The 13,638-nt window shown below is 34.3% G+C and overlaps 2 protein-coding genes across 2 annotated transcripts; one reads left to right on the forward strand and one right to left on the reverse strand.

Annotated features, from left to right (window-relative positions):
- Positions 1-1,224: 1,224 nt before the first annotated feature.
- Positions 1,225-7,481, forward strand: msl1b (MSL complex subunit 1b). The gene is made up of 9 exons (XM_048170279.1): positions 1,225-1,435; positions 2,063-2,744; positions 3,264-3,445; positions 4,066-4,373; positions 4,449-4,513; positions 4,945-5,012; positions 5,798-5,925; positions 6,036-6,108; positions 6,234-7,481. Exons 2-9 carry the CDS (start codon positions 2,130-2,132, stop codon positions 6,322-6,324), a joined length of 1,530 nt encoding a protein of 509 aa, XP_048026236.1. The 5' UTR covers positions 1,225-1,435; positions 2,063-2,129; the 3' UTR covers positions 6,325-7,481.
- A 373-nt stretch (positions 7,482-7,854) lies between these two features.
- On the reverse strand, positions 7,855-12,520 carry chmp2a (charged multivesicular body protein 2A). Its single transcript, XM_048170280.1, has 6 exons — positions 12,310-12,520; positions 10,852-11,019; positions 10,584-10,763; positions 10,353-10,483; positions 8,953-9,014; positions 7,855-8,864 (listed from the first exon to the last, which is right to left on the reverse strand). Exons 2-6 carry the CDS (start codon positions 11,017-11,019, stop codon positions 8,743-8,745), a joined length of 663 nt encoding a protein of 220 aa, XP_048026237.1. The 5' UTR covers positions 12,310-12,520; the 3' UTR covers positions 7,855-8,742.
- Between the last annotated feature and the right edge of the window lie 1,118 nt (positions 12,521-13,638).

Raw genomic sequence — 13,638 nt, forward strand, 5'->3', positions numbered from 1 at the left:
TTTTTAGATAACTGAAATTATATTGATATCAGAAATACATTTTCAGATATCAAAAATGAACATATTTACTAGTAGCAATTCAGTTGTTCATATCAAGAACTGACGTATCAACTAGTGCCAATTTGATATCAATACAATTTCAGATATCTAAAAATGCTTTCTTACTAGTAACAATCAAATTATTGATATCAAAAATTAACATTGTTACTAGTAGCAATTCAATTGTTCATTTCAAGAATAGATATTTGCACTAGTAAGTAATTAATGATATCAAAAATTATGATTTTTACTAGTAAGAATTGTATTTCTCATATGTGAAATTGGAATTTAAACTGGTAAGAAATCAATTCTTGATATCAACAATTAAATATTGGCAGGAATTTGAATGGCAGCCTATGGTGACATTTCACTAGTGAAAATACAATTACAGATATCAAGAATTCTAGTTTTTACTGGTGGAAATTTAATTCTTGATATCAACAACTGAATTTGAATGGCAGCCTTTGGTGACATTTCACTAGTGAAAATACAAATGACAGATATCAAGAATTCTAGTTTTTACTGGTGGAAATTTAATTCTTGATATCAAAAATTAGCATTTTAACTAGTGAAAATTTAATTGTTGATATCAAGAATTAACATTGTTATAGTGGAAATGTAATTCCTGATATCAAAAATTGCCATTGTTATTAGTCGAAATGTAATTCCCGATATCAAGAATTGTTGATATCAAGAATTCATATCCTGAGAATGAATAAAAGTCAAAACGGCTTGCCATACACGTCCACATGTTCTGATAGCCTATCAAAGACAAAAGTGACACTTAACTTTTTCACATTATTTTATTCATTTTATTCCTTGGTTTGCTAATTACAGAACAGTATTACTGCTCTACTACTGTATTAGTTCAATACAGCATCTCTTCAGTAAAAAACATAAACGCATACTGTGCAATCTGAAAATAAAAGTAAAAATATAGGTAAAAAGGTTCTTGTTTTTCATGCCATGAGCAATAAAAACACATAGGAAAAAATCATGACGTAAGTTATCATAATTCATGCACGAAAGGGTTAATCCCGGATAAATAAATTTAAAAATGAAACGAAAGAAGTGCGAAAACTTCGGCGGAAATGACGTTGAAAGGTCCTCTCCCCAAGTGTGCACGGTACGATCCATATTTTGTCCTCTGACAGACAACTAGCGTTCCACTACGACGACTATCTTTACCAGTTTCCATAGGTTAAATTAACGTTAACGTAAGTTAGTGCAGATAAACATTTACATGCACACTGACTTTTAATATAGCGCGATAGACCCCGTTACTCTGAATGTAAACATGTCCTCACACTACGCATGCGCACTGATTCAAACGCACTCCTATGTTGGGACATTGTGCAGATTCAAGCCTGAAAATGGGGGACAAACAACAATAAAAGTAAAGTAGAAATTTTATTTAAGACGCGTTTCTTCTGACTGTTGAGGGTTTACCCGGGGTGAACCCGTAACTATGTAAGAAATGCGGTATAGAGTGGATTCTGACTGAACCGTGCAGCGAAAACGACATAACATCGTTTGCTAATAGCGGCTAGCTAGCAATGAGGATCAAAATGGAGGCGCGCTATTTATTATTAGCTCAAGTTAAAATGGTTCATACCTCTTGAACAATATGCATCATAGCGTTTAGTAAGAAGATTCATATGTATCTTTAGTAATGGTATAATAAATGTGTGCATGTCTTCATGCAAGTCCAACCGGTAGTGAGCTGCAGTGATCTGTTGTTTATGACTAAGCAAATGATTTTTAGCCAATAGGCAACTTATATCATAAGCGATATTATGTGAACGGTTTTAGAGTTTTATTTAGTCTTTGCTCACCCGCTGGTTTAATTGTAACTTTATAAAGAAGCATAGGTTGCATATAGACAGAAACTATATACTTCTTTGCAGTTTTCACATTTCTTCTGCATTCAAGGGGATTTTTAAATAATAATATACAATTTACATATTCGTTACTTTGTTATAAAATTGATTCTAATTGAATAATTTATGTTTTTTTTTTTCAGGTATAGGTCTGCAGACATATCAACTCTATAGTAGCCATGGTTCATAGGGTAGAGGTTTCTCTTCGCCATGAATATGCGACCTGAATGCTTTTCTAAAGTGGGATTGTACTCAAACAACTGTGACTTCAGCCCATCCCAAACGAGACACCCAGTTAGTGTCCGAAAAGAGCTCAGTGATTCTCTTGGTGACACTCCAGACAGCAACAGACAACATCTGATCTTGGACAAGACTTTTGGTGGGAAAGCTGAACGGACTTCATTGCCTTTAAAGCCTGGCAGAGAGTTGGCTGTGGCTTCAGAGGCTGGCTCTGTGGGCACAGAAACACTGTCATCTCAAGCTAAACAAATGGGGGGTGAAGGCACCCCTGTAAAAAGTAAAACTCCTCTTGGACAGACCAACACCATTGATAACAAGCCAGAGTTTGTATCCATGAATTCACATAGTAATTCTAGAGACCCTGTGGGTGAGAAAAGTGCCAAAGGGTTAGAGACCATGGGGGCGTCACATGAACACTCGGAGGGTAAAAAGACAAATTTGAGGAAGATCACGGGTCATCCTCACGCACAAGCCACCTGCCTTAAACAACTGCTTTTGCTTCAGCTGGACTTAATAGAGCAGCAACAGCAACAGCTGCAGTCTAAGGACAAGGAAATAGATGAACTCAAATCAGACAGAGATACGGTATGTACACGACCATTAGGGTCTGCAAGGATGCATTACATTGGTCAAAATACATTTATTATGCTACAACAGTTTTCTATTTCAAATAAATTCTGTTCTTTTGAACTGTCTTCATCAAAGACTCCTGGAAAAAAGGGTATCACGGTTAACCACAGAAATATTAAGTGTAACAACTGATTTCAACATTAATAATAATGTTACTTGAGCACTAAATCATGTGATAATGTGACAGTTAAGACTGAAATAATGGCCGCTAAAAATTCAGCATTGCCATCACAGGAATAAATTACACTTTATAATATATTAAAATACAAAACAGTTGTTTTAAATTGTAATAATATTTCACAATATTTTGTTTTTACTGTATTTTTGATCAAATAAATGCAGCCTTGATGAGCATAAGAGACTTGCAGAAAACCTTGCAGACCTCAAAATTTTGAATTGTAGTGTAACATTCATGGTTTGTGGGATATTGATTTTTGTTTTTTTCCCTAATGTATTTGTCCTGCCTTGAAATAGTTGCTTGCCCGAATTGAGCGGATGGAGCGCCGTTTGCAGTTGTTAAGCAAGGAACCACGTGACAAGAGGCTCTTCCAGCCATTAGAGAGATGGGTCCCTGACACGGATGACTTTTGGGAATCAGATTTGGGGGACAGCCCTCAAACTCAGACATCCAAGTCAGGTGGCAAAGTGCAAAAGAGGTAAGAATGGTAAATTCACCTATTAGTTGAGCTGCACGTTTCTGGATAAATTGAGAATCACGATTATTTGTTTCAAATAGAGATCACGATTCTCCCATGATCCTGAACAGACAAAAGCCAACTAAACAAAATAACATGATTTACTAAAGGTTCTGACAAAATGTTGATTGTTGCAGTCTATTTAAAATGTTTAAAAAATGAATAAATTATTCAATGACTCACTCATAAATACTTCATTTGTTTCATTGCTGGATGAATCAGCGTTTTTGAACGAATCTCTTGAATAAATGATTCAATGATATACATAAAATGACATTTTTAAATCACTTGTCAACATTTAGTAACGTAACAGTTTAATTGACAATCTTTATTTGAGAAGTTACTTTCAAAAGGATTTGCTCTTTTCTTAATAGAAATTTGAATGTTCAGGTGATTTTTGTCATTTAATAGACATTGTCATTTAGGAATGAGATCATTAGGTGTTTGAATGGAGATTGAGATCTTTTAACGATTAATCATGCAGCTCTACCTGTTAGTCTCTCTTTTCTGTTATTTTTTTACTTTTTATTTCTTCTTGTGGCTTCTGCTTGACTGATATAACCTGTCAATACTCCATCTAGGAAGATGAACATGTTAGAAACAAAGATGCAGAGGTCAAGGGGTAAGTCCTCAAGAATGACCCCCCAAAAATCAGATACAGGAGGGACGTCGCCATGTCAGCATGACCTGCGAAGCAAAGAGACCCCAGAGAAGACGAACGTTGTGAAATCATCCGGACAGACTGACCTGCATCCAGAGGGAGAAGACAGCAGAGAAACCGAAGAGCTTCCGTACATGACAACAACCGAGATGTACCTATGCTGCTGGCAGCAACCTCCAGCCTCTCCGTTACAGGAAGAGTGTCCAAAGAAAGAAGAGGATGTTGCAAGTAAGTGCCTGGTTCAAATGCAAAATGGCTGTTATAAACATTGATTTACAAATTCTAATACAAATATTTCCTCAGTCCCATCATGGAGAGAAAACATCATGGAACCCCTCCAGGAGGAGGATGCAGTTGACATCCCCGAAGTAAGAGTTATCATTAATATCATATATATATATATTATACAGCACATCCTAATATTGCTGAGTTAGATGCGTTCCTGGGTCAACATATTTTGTTGATCCTGGAACAACATTCTAGTCTGAAAATTTAGTCTTAACCCTATTCCTACCCCTAAACCTAATCCTACCCATAAGTTATCCCAAAAATCAGAGGGAAATGATAGATGAATAACACTGATGTAGAAGCACCAATTCATGATTTTAAGCCTAAACTTGACATAATCTGTTAAACTGTCCCTCAAATATGATTGGTTGATTTGAATGTTGTTCCAGGATCAACAAAAATGTTGACCCAGGAACATGTTGAACTCAGCAATATCAGGTTATGCATATTATACATAAGTCTCAAGAATCTTAAGAGGTCCAGTATCATTTATCAATCTTGGTTTCTATAGAATCTTGATGACGGTGTTTTTCTGAAACGGCACGCAAAGTTAGAACTGGATGAGAAGAGACGAAAAAGGTGAGATTTAATTCTAAAAAAGACTTTTAATTTTAAAAAATCAATCAAGTGAATTGAGTTATATTGTGATATTTATTGATTTATTGTGAATTTGTGACAAGTCAATTTAGCCCAAGCTTTATTCGCCCTCAAGCCATCCCAGGTGTATATGACTTTCTTCAATCGGAGATATATTAATAAATATCCTGACGAGAGCTTTATAATGGCAGTGATAGGGATCAATGAGTATGAGCTGAAGAAAGTGCCTCCATCCACATCCATCCATCATAAACGTACTCCACACGGCTCTGGGGGTTAATAAAGGTGTTCTGAAGCGAAGCTATGCATTTGTGTAAAAACAAAAAAAATCCATATATAACAAGTTAGACCGCCTTCCGTATTGAAGTTACGAAGAAAGTGTAAACTGGCGTCATGTAAGTTACACTTTCTTCGTACGTTGAATACGGAAGGCGGTCTGGCTTTTTTACTTATTTTTTTACACAAATGCATCGCTTCGATTCAGAAGGCCTTTATTAACCCCCCGGAGCACGCGTTTATGATGGATGGATGTGGATGAATGCACTTTCTTCAGCTCATACTCGAGCTCATACTCACTGCCATTATAAAGCTCAGATGCGTCAGGATTATTATTAGTATTTCTCAGATTATGTTCATCAGAAATAAAGTCATATACACGTAGGATGGCTTGAGGGTGAGTAAAGCTTGGGCTAATTTTCATTTGAAAGTGAACAAATCCTTTAACCCTTTTAATGCTCTTAATATTCTTTTTTTTTTTCTCCTGTTAGATGGGACATTCAGAGAATTCGTGAACAGCGTATGCTGCAAAGACTCCAGCAGCGCATGGAGAAGAAAAAAACGAATGTTCAGGAGAGTGAGCCAGAAGTGTCCTCGTTTCATCCCGATTTGGACAGTGGTATAAGCCTTAGAAAGATTAATTTGAAAAAATATTTTGTATCGTATTAATGAACAAAACTACTGTTATCGTGTTATATACTATATTTTTACTGATGTTCCCTTATATAGTGGAGGCAATCCTAGTCACACCCTTTCTGCCAGTGGTGGCGTTTGGTCGGCCTCTGCCTAATTTACCTGCACAGTAAGCCTTTTTTCTTTTTGAAAACCTTCTGAGTAACATGTAACTGCTTTTAAGTACTGTTTAAGTGTCATTATAACAATTATAAGGCATTGTGAACATATCGATCCACTTTTGTTGTCTGCTAGGAACTTTGAGTTGCCCTGGCTTGATGAAAGAAGTCGATGTCGCATTGAAAACCAGAAGAAACAAACTCCCCACAGGACCTGTCGGAAATAAGTCGCACCTGTTCTGGGCGTGTGTCCGAGTTGAATGCCACACAGAGGAGTGCTACTTCATGTCCTGTGGTAGAACATGGGATTAAAAGTGGCAAAGCACTGTTTGATCAGTCTGTTTGGGCGAGAAGGAAATGGCAGCATTACAGCTGAGTTTTCGTTTTACTGTGCCCCGATAATAAAGCAACAACTGCCCGGTTAACTGCTATTTTAGTTCCCTCACAATCAGTGTGGTGTGGCCTTGATTTAATTCTTTACTTGTAGTCCTGTTCTGTGTATTTTCACTGAGCTTAAGTGATATTGATTATTGCAGGCTCCACTGCAAATACTGTTTTAATGTGCACTAAACTGTGGTTATGGAGTATTGCTGCACATTTGCATGTAATTGTGTTCAGAATGACTTTAAAGAGTTTTTGTTTTTGAAAATGTAATTGTGCATGAATGTCTTGATAAATCCTCTGCCTCAATGTACATATTTTTGTAAGCTTAGCATAGTCGTTTAGAGAAAAAATATTTGCAGGATTAGAGTGAGGATGCTAAAATGTTTAAATGAATGACCCGTTGTAAAAGAGTAGCAAGAATTTGTTTGTATGGTATTTTAGGGTTCTCTGAAGCTGTTCAGCATCCCATACAGGTTTAAGGATAATGCCCTTAACGTTATTTTTGGATCGATTAGTTGGTCTGTTGTTTTTTGTTTTTTTTGATGTACCCCAATATTCTTATTAAAAGTACAATTTTTACACCACCATTTTCTTTAAACCTAATCCATGTCCAAAAGTGTTGCTTGTCTTTATGAATTTTGCATAAATTCTGTGCCTCATGGGATTCATGGGATTTCCAGACCTTTGTAATGTATTTCCTAAAGATATTCAATTCTTGTTCCAACTGATAAGTGGTAATTTTCTTTTTTTTGTGTAAATGTGTTGATTTTGTGAACACCACACATCAAGTTTTTTTTTTTTTTTGTGAACGTGTACAACTGGACCGATGTAAATAGCTTTACTGACACACATTGGCTGTAAATAAGGAAAATGTTGCTGTTATTTTTTTATTTAATGTCAGAAACGTTGTATGTCCAGCATAGATATTATATTGATAGCATTATTTACAAAATAAGAATTTTTGTTTTTCAAAAAAAATAAAATAAAAAAATAGATAAAACTTTTGTGGTTTCATAATTGATGCAAAGTTTTTAATGTTCTATGTGTCCATATTAGGTTTTACTGGTGTCTTTCTTCCCAAATCATTTGATTTGGCAGCTTGGCATTACAAAGATGTGATTTGCCACAAGGGCAAAATAATGAAAACAGATCCCATTTATTCAAAAGCTTTATAATTTAAGTATTTTAACACAGTTTTGATTATAAACACTTTTAATGCAATTTAATTATTTGTGTTTTATGCAAAATTCAGTTTGGGGTAAGTTAATTGTAAAGTCGTTCTGTAATTTCTTTGGTGAAATCCACATTTCTTATTGAGAATTACCCATACATGCAAAATTATATCTGACGGCCATTGTAACAAATCACAGAACTCGAGTGTGAAAAATGTTTATTGAACCAAAAAAAAAAAAAAAAAGGCAAAATAATGAAATATTTTCAAAATATACCACCTCTTTTGATTTACCATGAGATAAATACACTAATAATATTTCTAATATTTTTTAATATTTCTTTAGATTATTTTGTGACAAAACAAGCTTTGGAAAACTGCCTCCAAGATTTTTTAATTAAATGAAAAGTTATTGTGAGACATTGCCTTGCACAAACTTGAGTTCATGAAGGTTTATAGTTCACTGAACAGGCCTGGGACTAAAGATTCAATCACTTTGAGAAACATATATATACCACCACATTTATTATATGAAGGTATTTACCACTAAAAAGATCACAATTAAAATATTAACAGAAGATAATGATAGTATAATAGCACAGGTATTTCAAAGAGAATTCTCTGATGTTCCCTTATAGGAACAGCTTGAAAACTGGAGTGACTCCATTTTGAACTATTTATATAAAAGATTAGGATCACCATCTGTTTATTAGAATTAAAAGATGATGTGTGATAAACCAAATTTTATAGCAGTAAAATACTTAGTGTTAAGTTTTCCTCAAAAGATCAAGTTGGAATCCCGGGGTAAGCAGATTCTTTGTTGATTTTATCACCTTTAAAAGCATTTGTCTAAACAGAAGGCATGAGGGCAGTCTGATGCATTGCATCTTCATTTGGGTTATATGTTTGGTAACATTTATACAGCACATGTCATAAAAAGAGGACATAAAAACAAAAGGGACGCATTAAAGCGTCAAATGTCAGAAAAAAAGACAGCATTCACATCCTCTCTCTTTGCATCAGTCTACATTTTAGTGAAGCGAGCTTTACTCAAACATTTCTGAATCAAAACCTTCACTGAAAGTCTTTCTCAGTCTCTCCTGAGGTTGTTCAGCCTCTCCTCCAAATCAGCATCAGCATCTGCCAGTGTAGGCTGCGGTTCAGCTTTCTTCCCAGCTGCAACCGAAAGGCTCCCTCCAGTAGAAGGCAGGTCTGTTTGAATTAAATAAAGTTAATATAAGAACAACTTTGGCTAAAACTTTAAGACATAGTTAGTAACTGTGTTGTCTTTTTGGCTTACTTGAAAGTTCGTCAGACAGAGTCAGACCGAGCTCATCCAGAACTTGAGAAACCACAGCATCACTGAATTTGAAGCAAAAAGAGTGCATGTTAGGAGAGTGCGAAGTCTGGTATGGAGACATCTCTATTCAGGAGCTACACTACTGATTTTTTAATGTTTTATAAAGAAAAGTCTCATTTGCTTGCCATGGCTTCATTTATTTGATCATTATAAAATAGCTGTTTTCTATTTGAATATATTTTAGTACTGTTAAAAATATTTAACGCAATTAACGCAGCATCCGTTTTTTCCATCATAATTTGACTAGGGTTACATGATCATGCTCTTATTTACACAAATGATTGTAAACTATTCAAGCGCCTCAAGACAACTCGTGTGCACAGAAAGACATACGGCAGTATAGAGTTTTACACTGTGTGCAGAATTATTAGGCAAGTTGATTTTCTGATCATATTTTTTTTTCCAAGCACATTTTACCAATTCCAATCCACATCAATCTTAATAACTACTATTAATATTGTTTGTAATTATTTATAAGTGATATATAATTGTTCATGAAGGCTAGAAATGAAAAATGTCTTATATTCAGGATTATTAGGCAGGTTTTCTTTTACAGGCAAAATGAGCCAAAAAAGAGATTTAACTCAGACTGAAAAGTCAAAAATTATTAAATACTCATGAGAAGGATGCAATACTAATGCAATACTAGAAATTGCAAAGTTAAAGCATGACCAAGGGACAGCAAAATGCTCATTGGGTCAGTGGGGTCATACAAAAACAAGTGGAAAAGAAAAGACACATGTTAACTGCAAAATAATTAAGAATTAAGGTGAAGAATTAAGTGTGAAACCATCAGGAAGCCTTTAGTCTCCAGCGCCACCATTTTCCAGAACTGCAACCTACCTGGAGTTTCCAGAAGTGCAAGGTTTCAGGATCTCAGAGACTTAGGTTAGCTAAAGAATCCTAAAAAATGACCCGCTCTTAATAAGAATTTCAGGATAAGAGATGTACTAAAAGTGAACTCCCACACTTTACTGCCAGATTCTGGAAGATAAATTCTTCAAACAGTGGTACAAGAGGATGTGGTGCTGGTCCTTCAGGAGTCACTCTCAAGCTGTCTGTCTATAAGGCCTATAAAAACCCAGTCTTCATGTATTTTATAACACTTCAGCTTGTGATTCTTATTAAGAGTTAATCACGAGTTATCACGATTAATTACATTAAAATAATGTGATTAATTAGTTAATTTTTTTTATTATTGATTGACAATACTAATATATATTTTAAATATTTATTACTGTGATGGCAAAGCTGAAATTTCAGCAGACATTACTACAGTCTTTAGTGTCACATGATCCTTCAGAAATCATTCTAATATGCTGATTTATTGGAATTCTCACCTTTCCTCTTCATCGTCTTCATCTCCCATTGCATCATCGATTGCATCATTCATCATCTCCTCCTTCATGTCCATGATTTCACTTTGGCGCTCAAACTCCATCATGATCTTCTGAATCTGTGGCAACTTCAACTGCATTGAGAGAAAAAGGAATTCACATCAAACAAATGCACATCAACAAGCTATCTGTTGACAAGACAAATAAAAACTGAGAATGATATTGCAGATATACCTGTCTGTTCATGGTGGCCATAGCTTTGGTGACTCCTTTCATAGCCTGTGCCATGCTGTTGTTTGATTTGAGGGTTTGGATTTTAAGGCTTACAGCTTGAATATTGGCTCTCATCATGATGAATTTCTTAACGTATCGTCTTGTGCGGACCAAGTCCTTAGCCATGATCTTCACAGCATCCTGTCGGAAAAAGAATATTACTTGCGCTCAAGTGAGACTTCATGGACATGTCAGTAACAGAGACATGTCAAATTGAAACTCTCCTAACCATCTGTCCTTGTTTGGCCATTTTCTTAATGTCAGCAATTATTTTCTTTTCCTGTTGCTCCAGCCTCTGGCGTTCTCTGTCAAGATCTCGCATGGCTCTATTTAGCGCTCTCTGATTCTGTCTGAGCATCTCTTCTGGAGTCTTTCTCCTTCCAAACAGGAACTCCATCTGATGTGGCCAAATACAAAAAGAGAGAAAAAAAGACCAGATTGTTAGGTGTTTGAAGGAAAATCTTAAAGGATTAGTCCACTTTCAAATTAAAATTTCCTGATAATTTACTCACACCCCATGTCATCCAAGATGTTCATGTCTTTCTGTCTTCAGTCGAAAAGAAATGAAGGTTTTTGATGAAAACATTCCAGGATTTTTCTCCATATAGTGGACTTCAATGGAGTCCAAATGGTTGAAGGTCAAAATTACAGTTTCAGTGCAGCTTCAAAACGTTCTACATGATCCCAGACGAGAAATAAGGGTCTTATCTAGAGAAACCATTGCTCATTTTCTAAAAAAATAAAGAAAATTAAAAATTTTATACTTTTTAACAATAAATGCTCATCTTGAACTAGCTCTCTTCTTCTTCTTCTCTATTAGAATTCCGGCAGTGTAGACACTGCTAAGTGTATTACAGCCCTCCACAGGTATATATATATATATATATTTTTTTTTTTTTTTTTTTTTTTTTTTAGAAAATGAACGATGATTTTGTCTGGGATCGTGTAGAACGCTTTGAAGCCGCACTGAAACTGTAATTTTGACCTTCAGCCATTTGGGCTCCATTGAAGTCCACTATATGGAGAAAAATCCTGGAATGTGTTCATCAAAAACCTTCATTTCTTTTCGACTGAAGAAAGAAAGACATGAACATCTTGGATGACATGGGGGTGAGTAAATTATCAGGAAATTTTTATTTGAAAGTGAACTAATCCTTTAAGGATTCATTTTAAGGGTTTTCACAATCTGATAAATTATCCAAACAACACTACAGACAGATGATTATGTCACAGAAAGGAATTCATATTTTATATTTCCATGACTCTCGGGCACGTGATGCTATGACATCATTCTTTGCAGGCATGTCATAAGGTGAACAAGTGGTTTCTATAGGTACTCTCAAATTACATGCTATGAATCAAATGGCATCACCCCTACTGTAATCGCTGTTCTCTTCCATCTCAATTTATGACAGAAACAAATTCGAACACTCATTATTCAGCTAATATATACATATATATGATACTGTTAATGACAATGAACAGCGCCGTGTAGCACAATACACTCTGAAACTTACTCGAAAGAACACCAATAATCCAGACTCAAACTTTGAAAAATTAAATGATTATCCTAGTATAAAACGACCAAGACTTTTCCTAAATAATATTAATAATAATGAGCTCAATTGCTAAAATTAGCTCAACAAAAGAAAGAAACAATGGAGGCCTATATCGCTCTCGTTTTTACCTTGCCTTTTCTTTATGTGGAAAACGTCCACCAGAGATAGAAGTAGCTGAACAGGACAAATATTGCGCCGTCGTTTGTTTCTTCTATTCCTTATTTAAAGTTACAGTTCGTCGATCCACCCGAGTGTTTTCCCCAGTCTAGCTTCTTCCGCATATGAATGTCAATACTTCCTTTGTAAAGGTCTACGTCACCGGAAATGCGTCATACAATACTTTTCAGTAAACAACAGAGACATTTATGAAAAGAATGTATGTATTGTAAAATATTTTGGGTTGGCTTCTCAAACTTTGTTAAAAGGTATCTATCCTCAAACTTCTGTATAAGCCAAACATTTTGTTTTTTGGTGACTCTTTGAAATTAGACCCATGTCATTTTAAATTTGCTTCTTTTTCTGGCCAAATTTTATATTCACAAGTGTAAATTTTCAAAGAAAACTCCTTCTTTTTTATTTTTAAGAAAGATTTTGATATATATTTAAATTCTTTGAAGAACTCAAAAAGTTCTATTGCATGCAATGGTGTAAATCATATAAGCTACTTTAGTATTCTTTGTTTTGTTTTTGTTTTTTGTATGTAACCCTCTGTTATTGTTCATTACTGTCTTGTCTTGTATTTGTTATTATTGCATTAATAAAAAAAAGGACATTTATGACTGACTAATGATAAATTGTTGTGCAATTTTGAATTTTTCTTTTGCTATATGACCGTGTAATTTTTTTTAATTAAGGAAAGAGTTCGGAAAATGAGGCATACATTATTAATTTTGTGATTATACTTAAGTTTCATATTCATCGGTGTAAATCGATAAGCATTTATAACTATATAGTTAGTATAATGGAGAGTACAAACAAAAAAAGATTGAAACTGTTTCTTTATTTAATACATTTAATATTTTGTGAAATAGGAAGGCCTTTTATTATTTTATTTATTTGTTTTAATATTTTGTTATTAATATTATTATTATTATTTTGGCAGTTTTATTTACATAGATTTTATTTTTTTAATATTTTATTATATGGACACCCTTGGCATTGTTATGTAATTTGTGACTTGTTTATTATTATTATTATTATTATTATTAATATATTGTTATTGTATTTATCAAATTTATACTGGTTATGTTCTTACACTGAAATATATTATTTTATCGTATGAAAATCAAAAATACATTTCTTGAAAATATTGTACAAATCTTTAATTTGTGAGATAAATTTCATATTAATAAATTGTAATAATAATAATAATAATAATATCCAGAAAAAGAAGAAAAAATAGGCACACTGAAGTTACATTGGTTAATTACACATATATCAAATATGATGACAAATGG

Source organism: Megalobrama amblycephala, linkage group LG20 (genome assembly GCF_018812025.1).
Source record: "Megalobrama amblycephala isolate DHTTF-2021 linkage group LG20, ASM1881202v1, whole genome shotgun sequence".
Lineage (NCBI taxonomy): Eukaryota > Metazoa > Chordata > Actinopteri > Cypriniformes > Xenocyprididae > Megalobrama > Megalobrama amblycephala.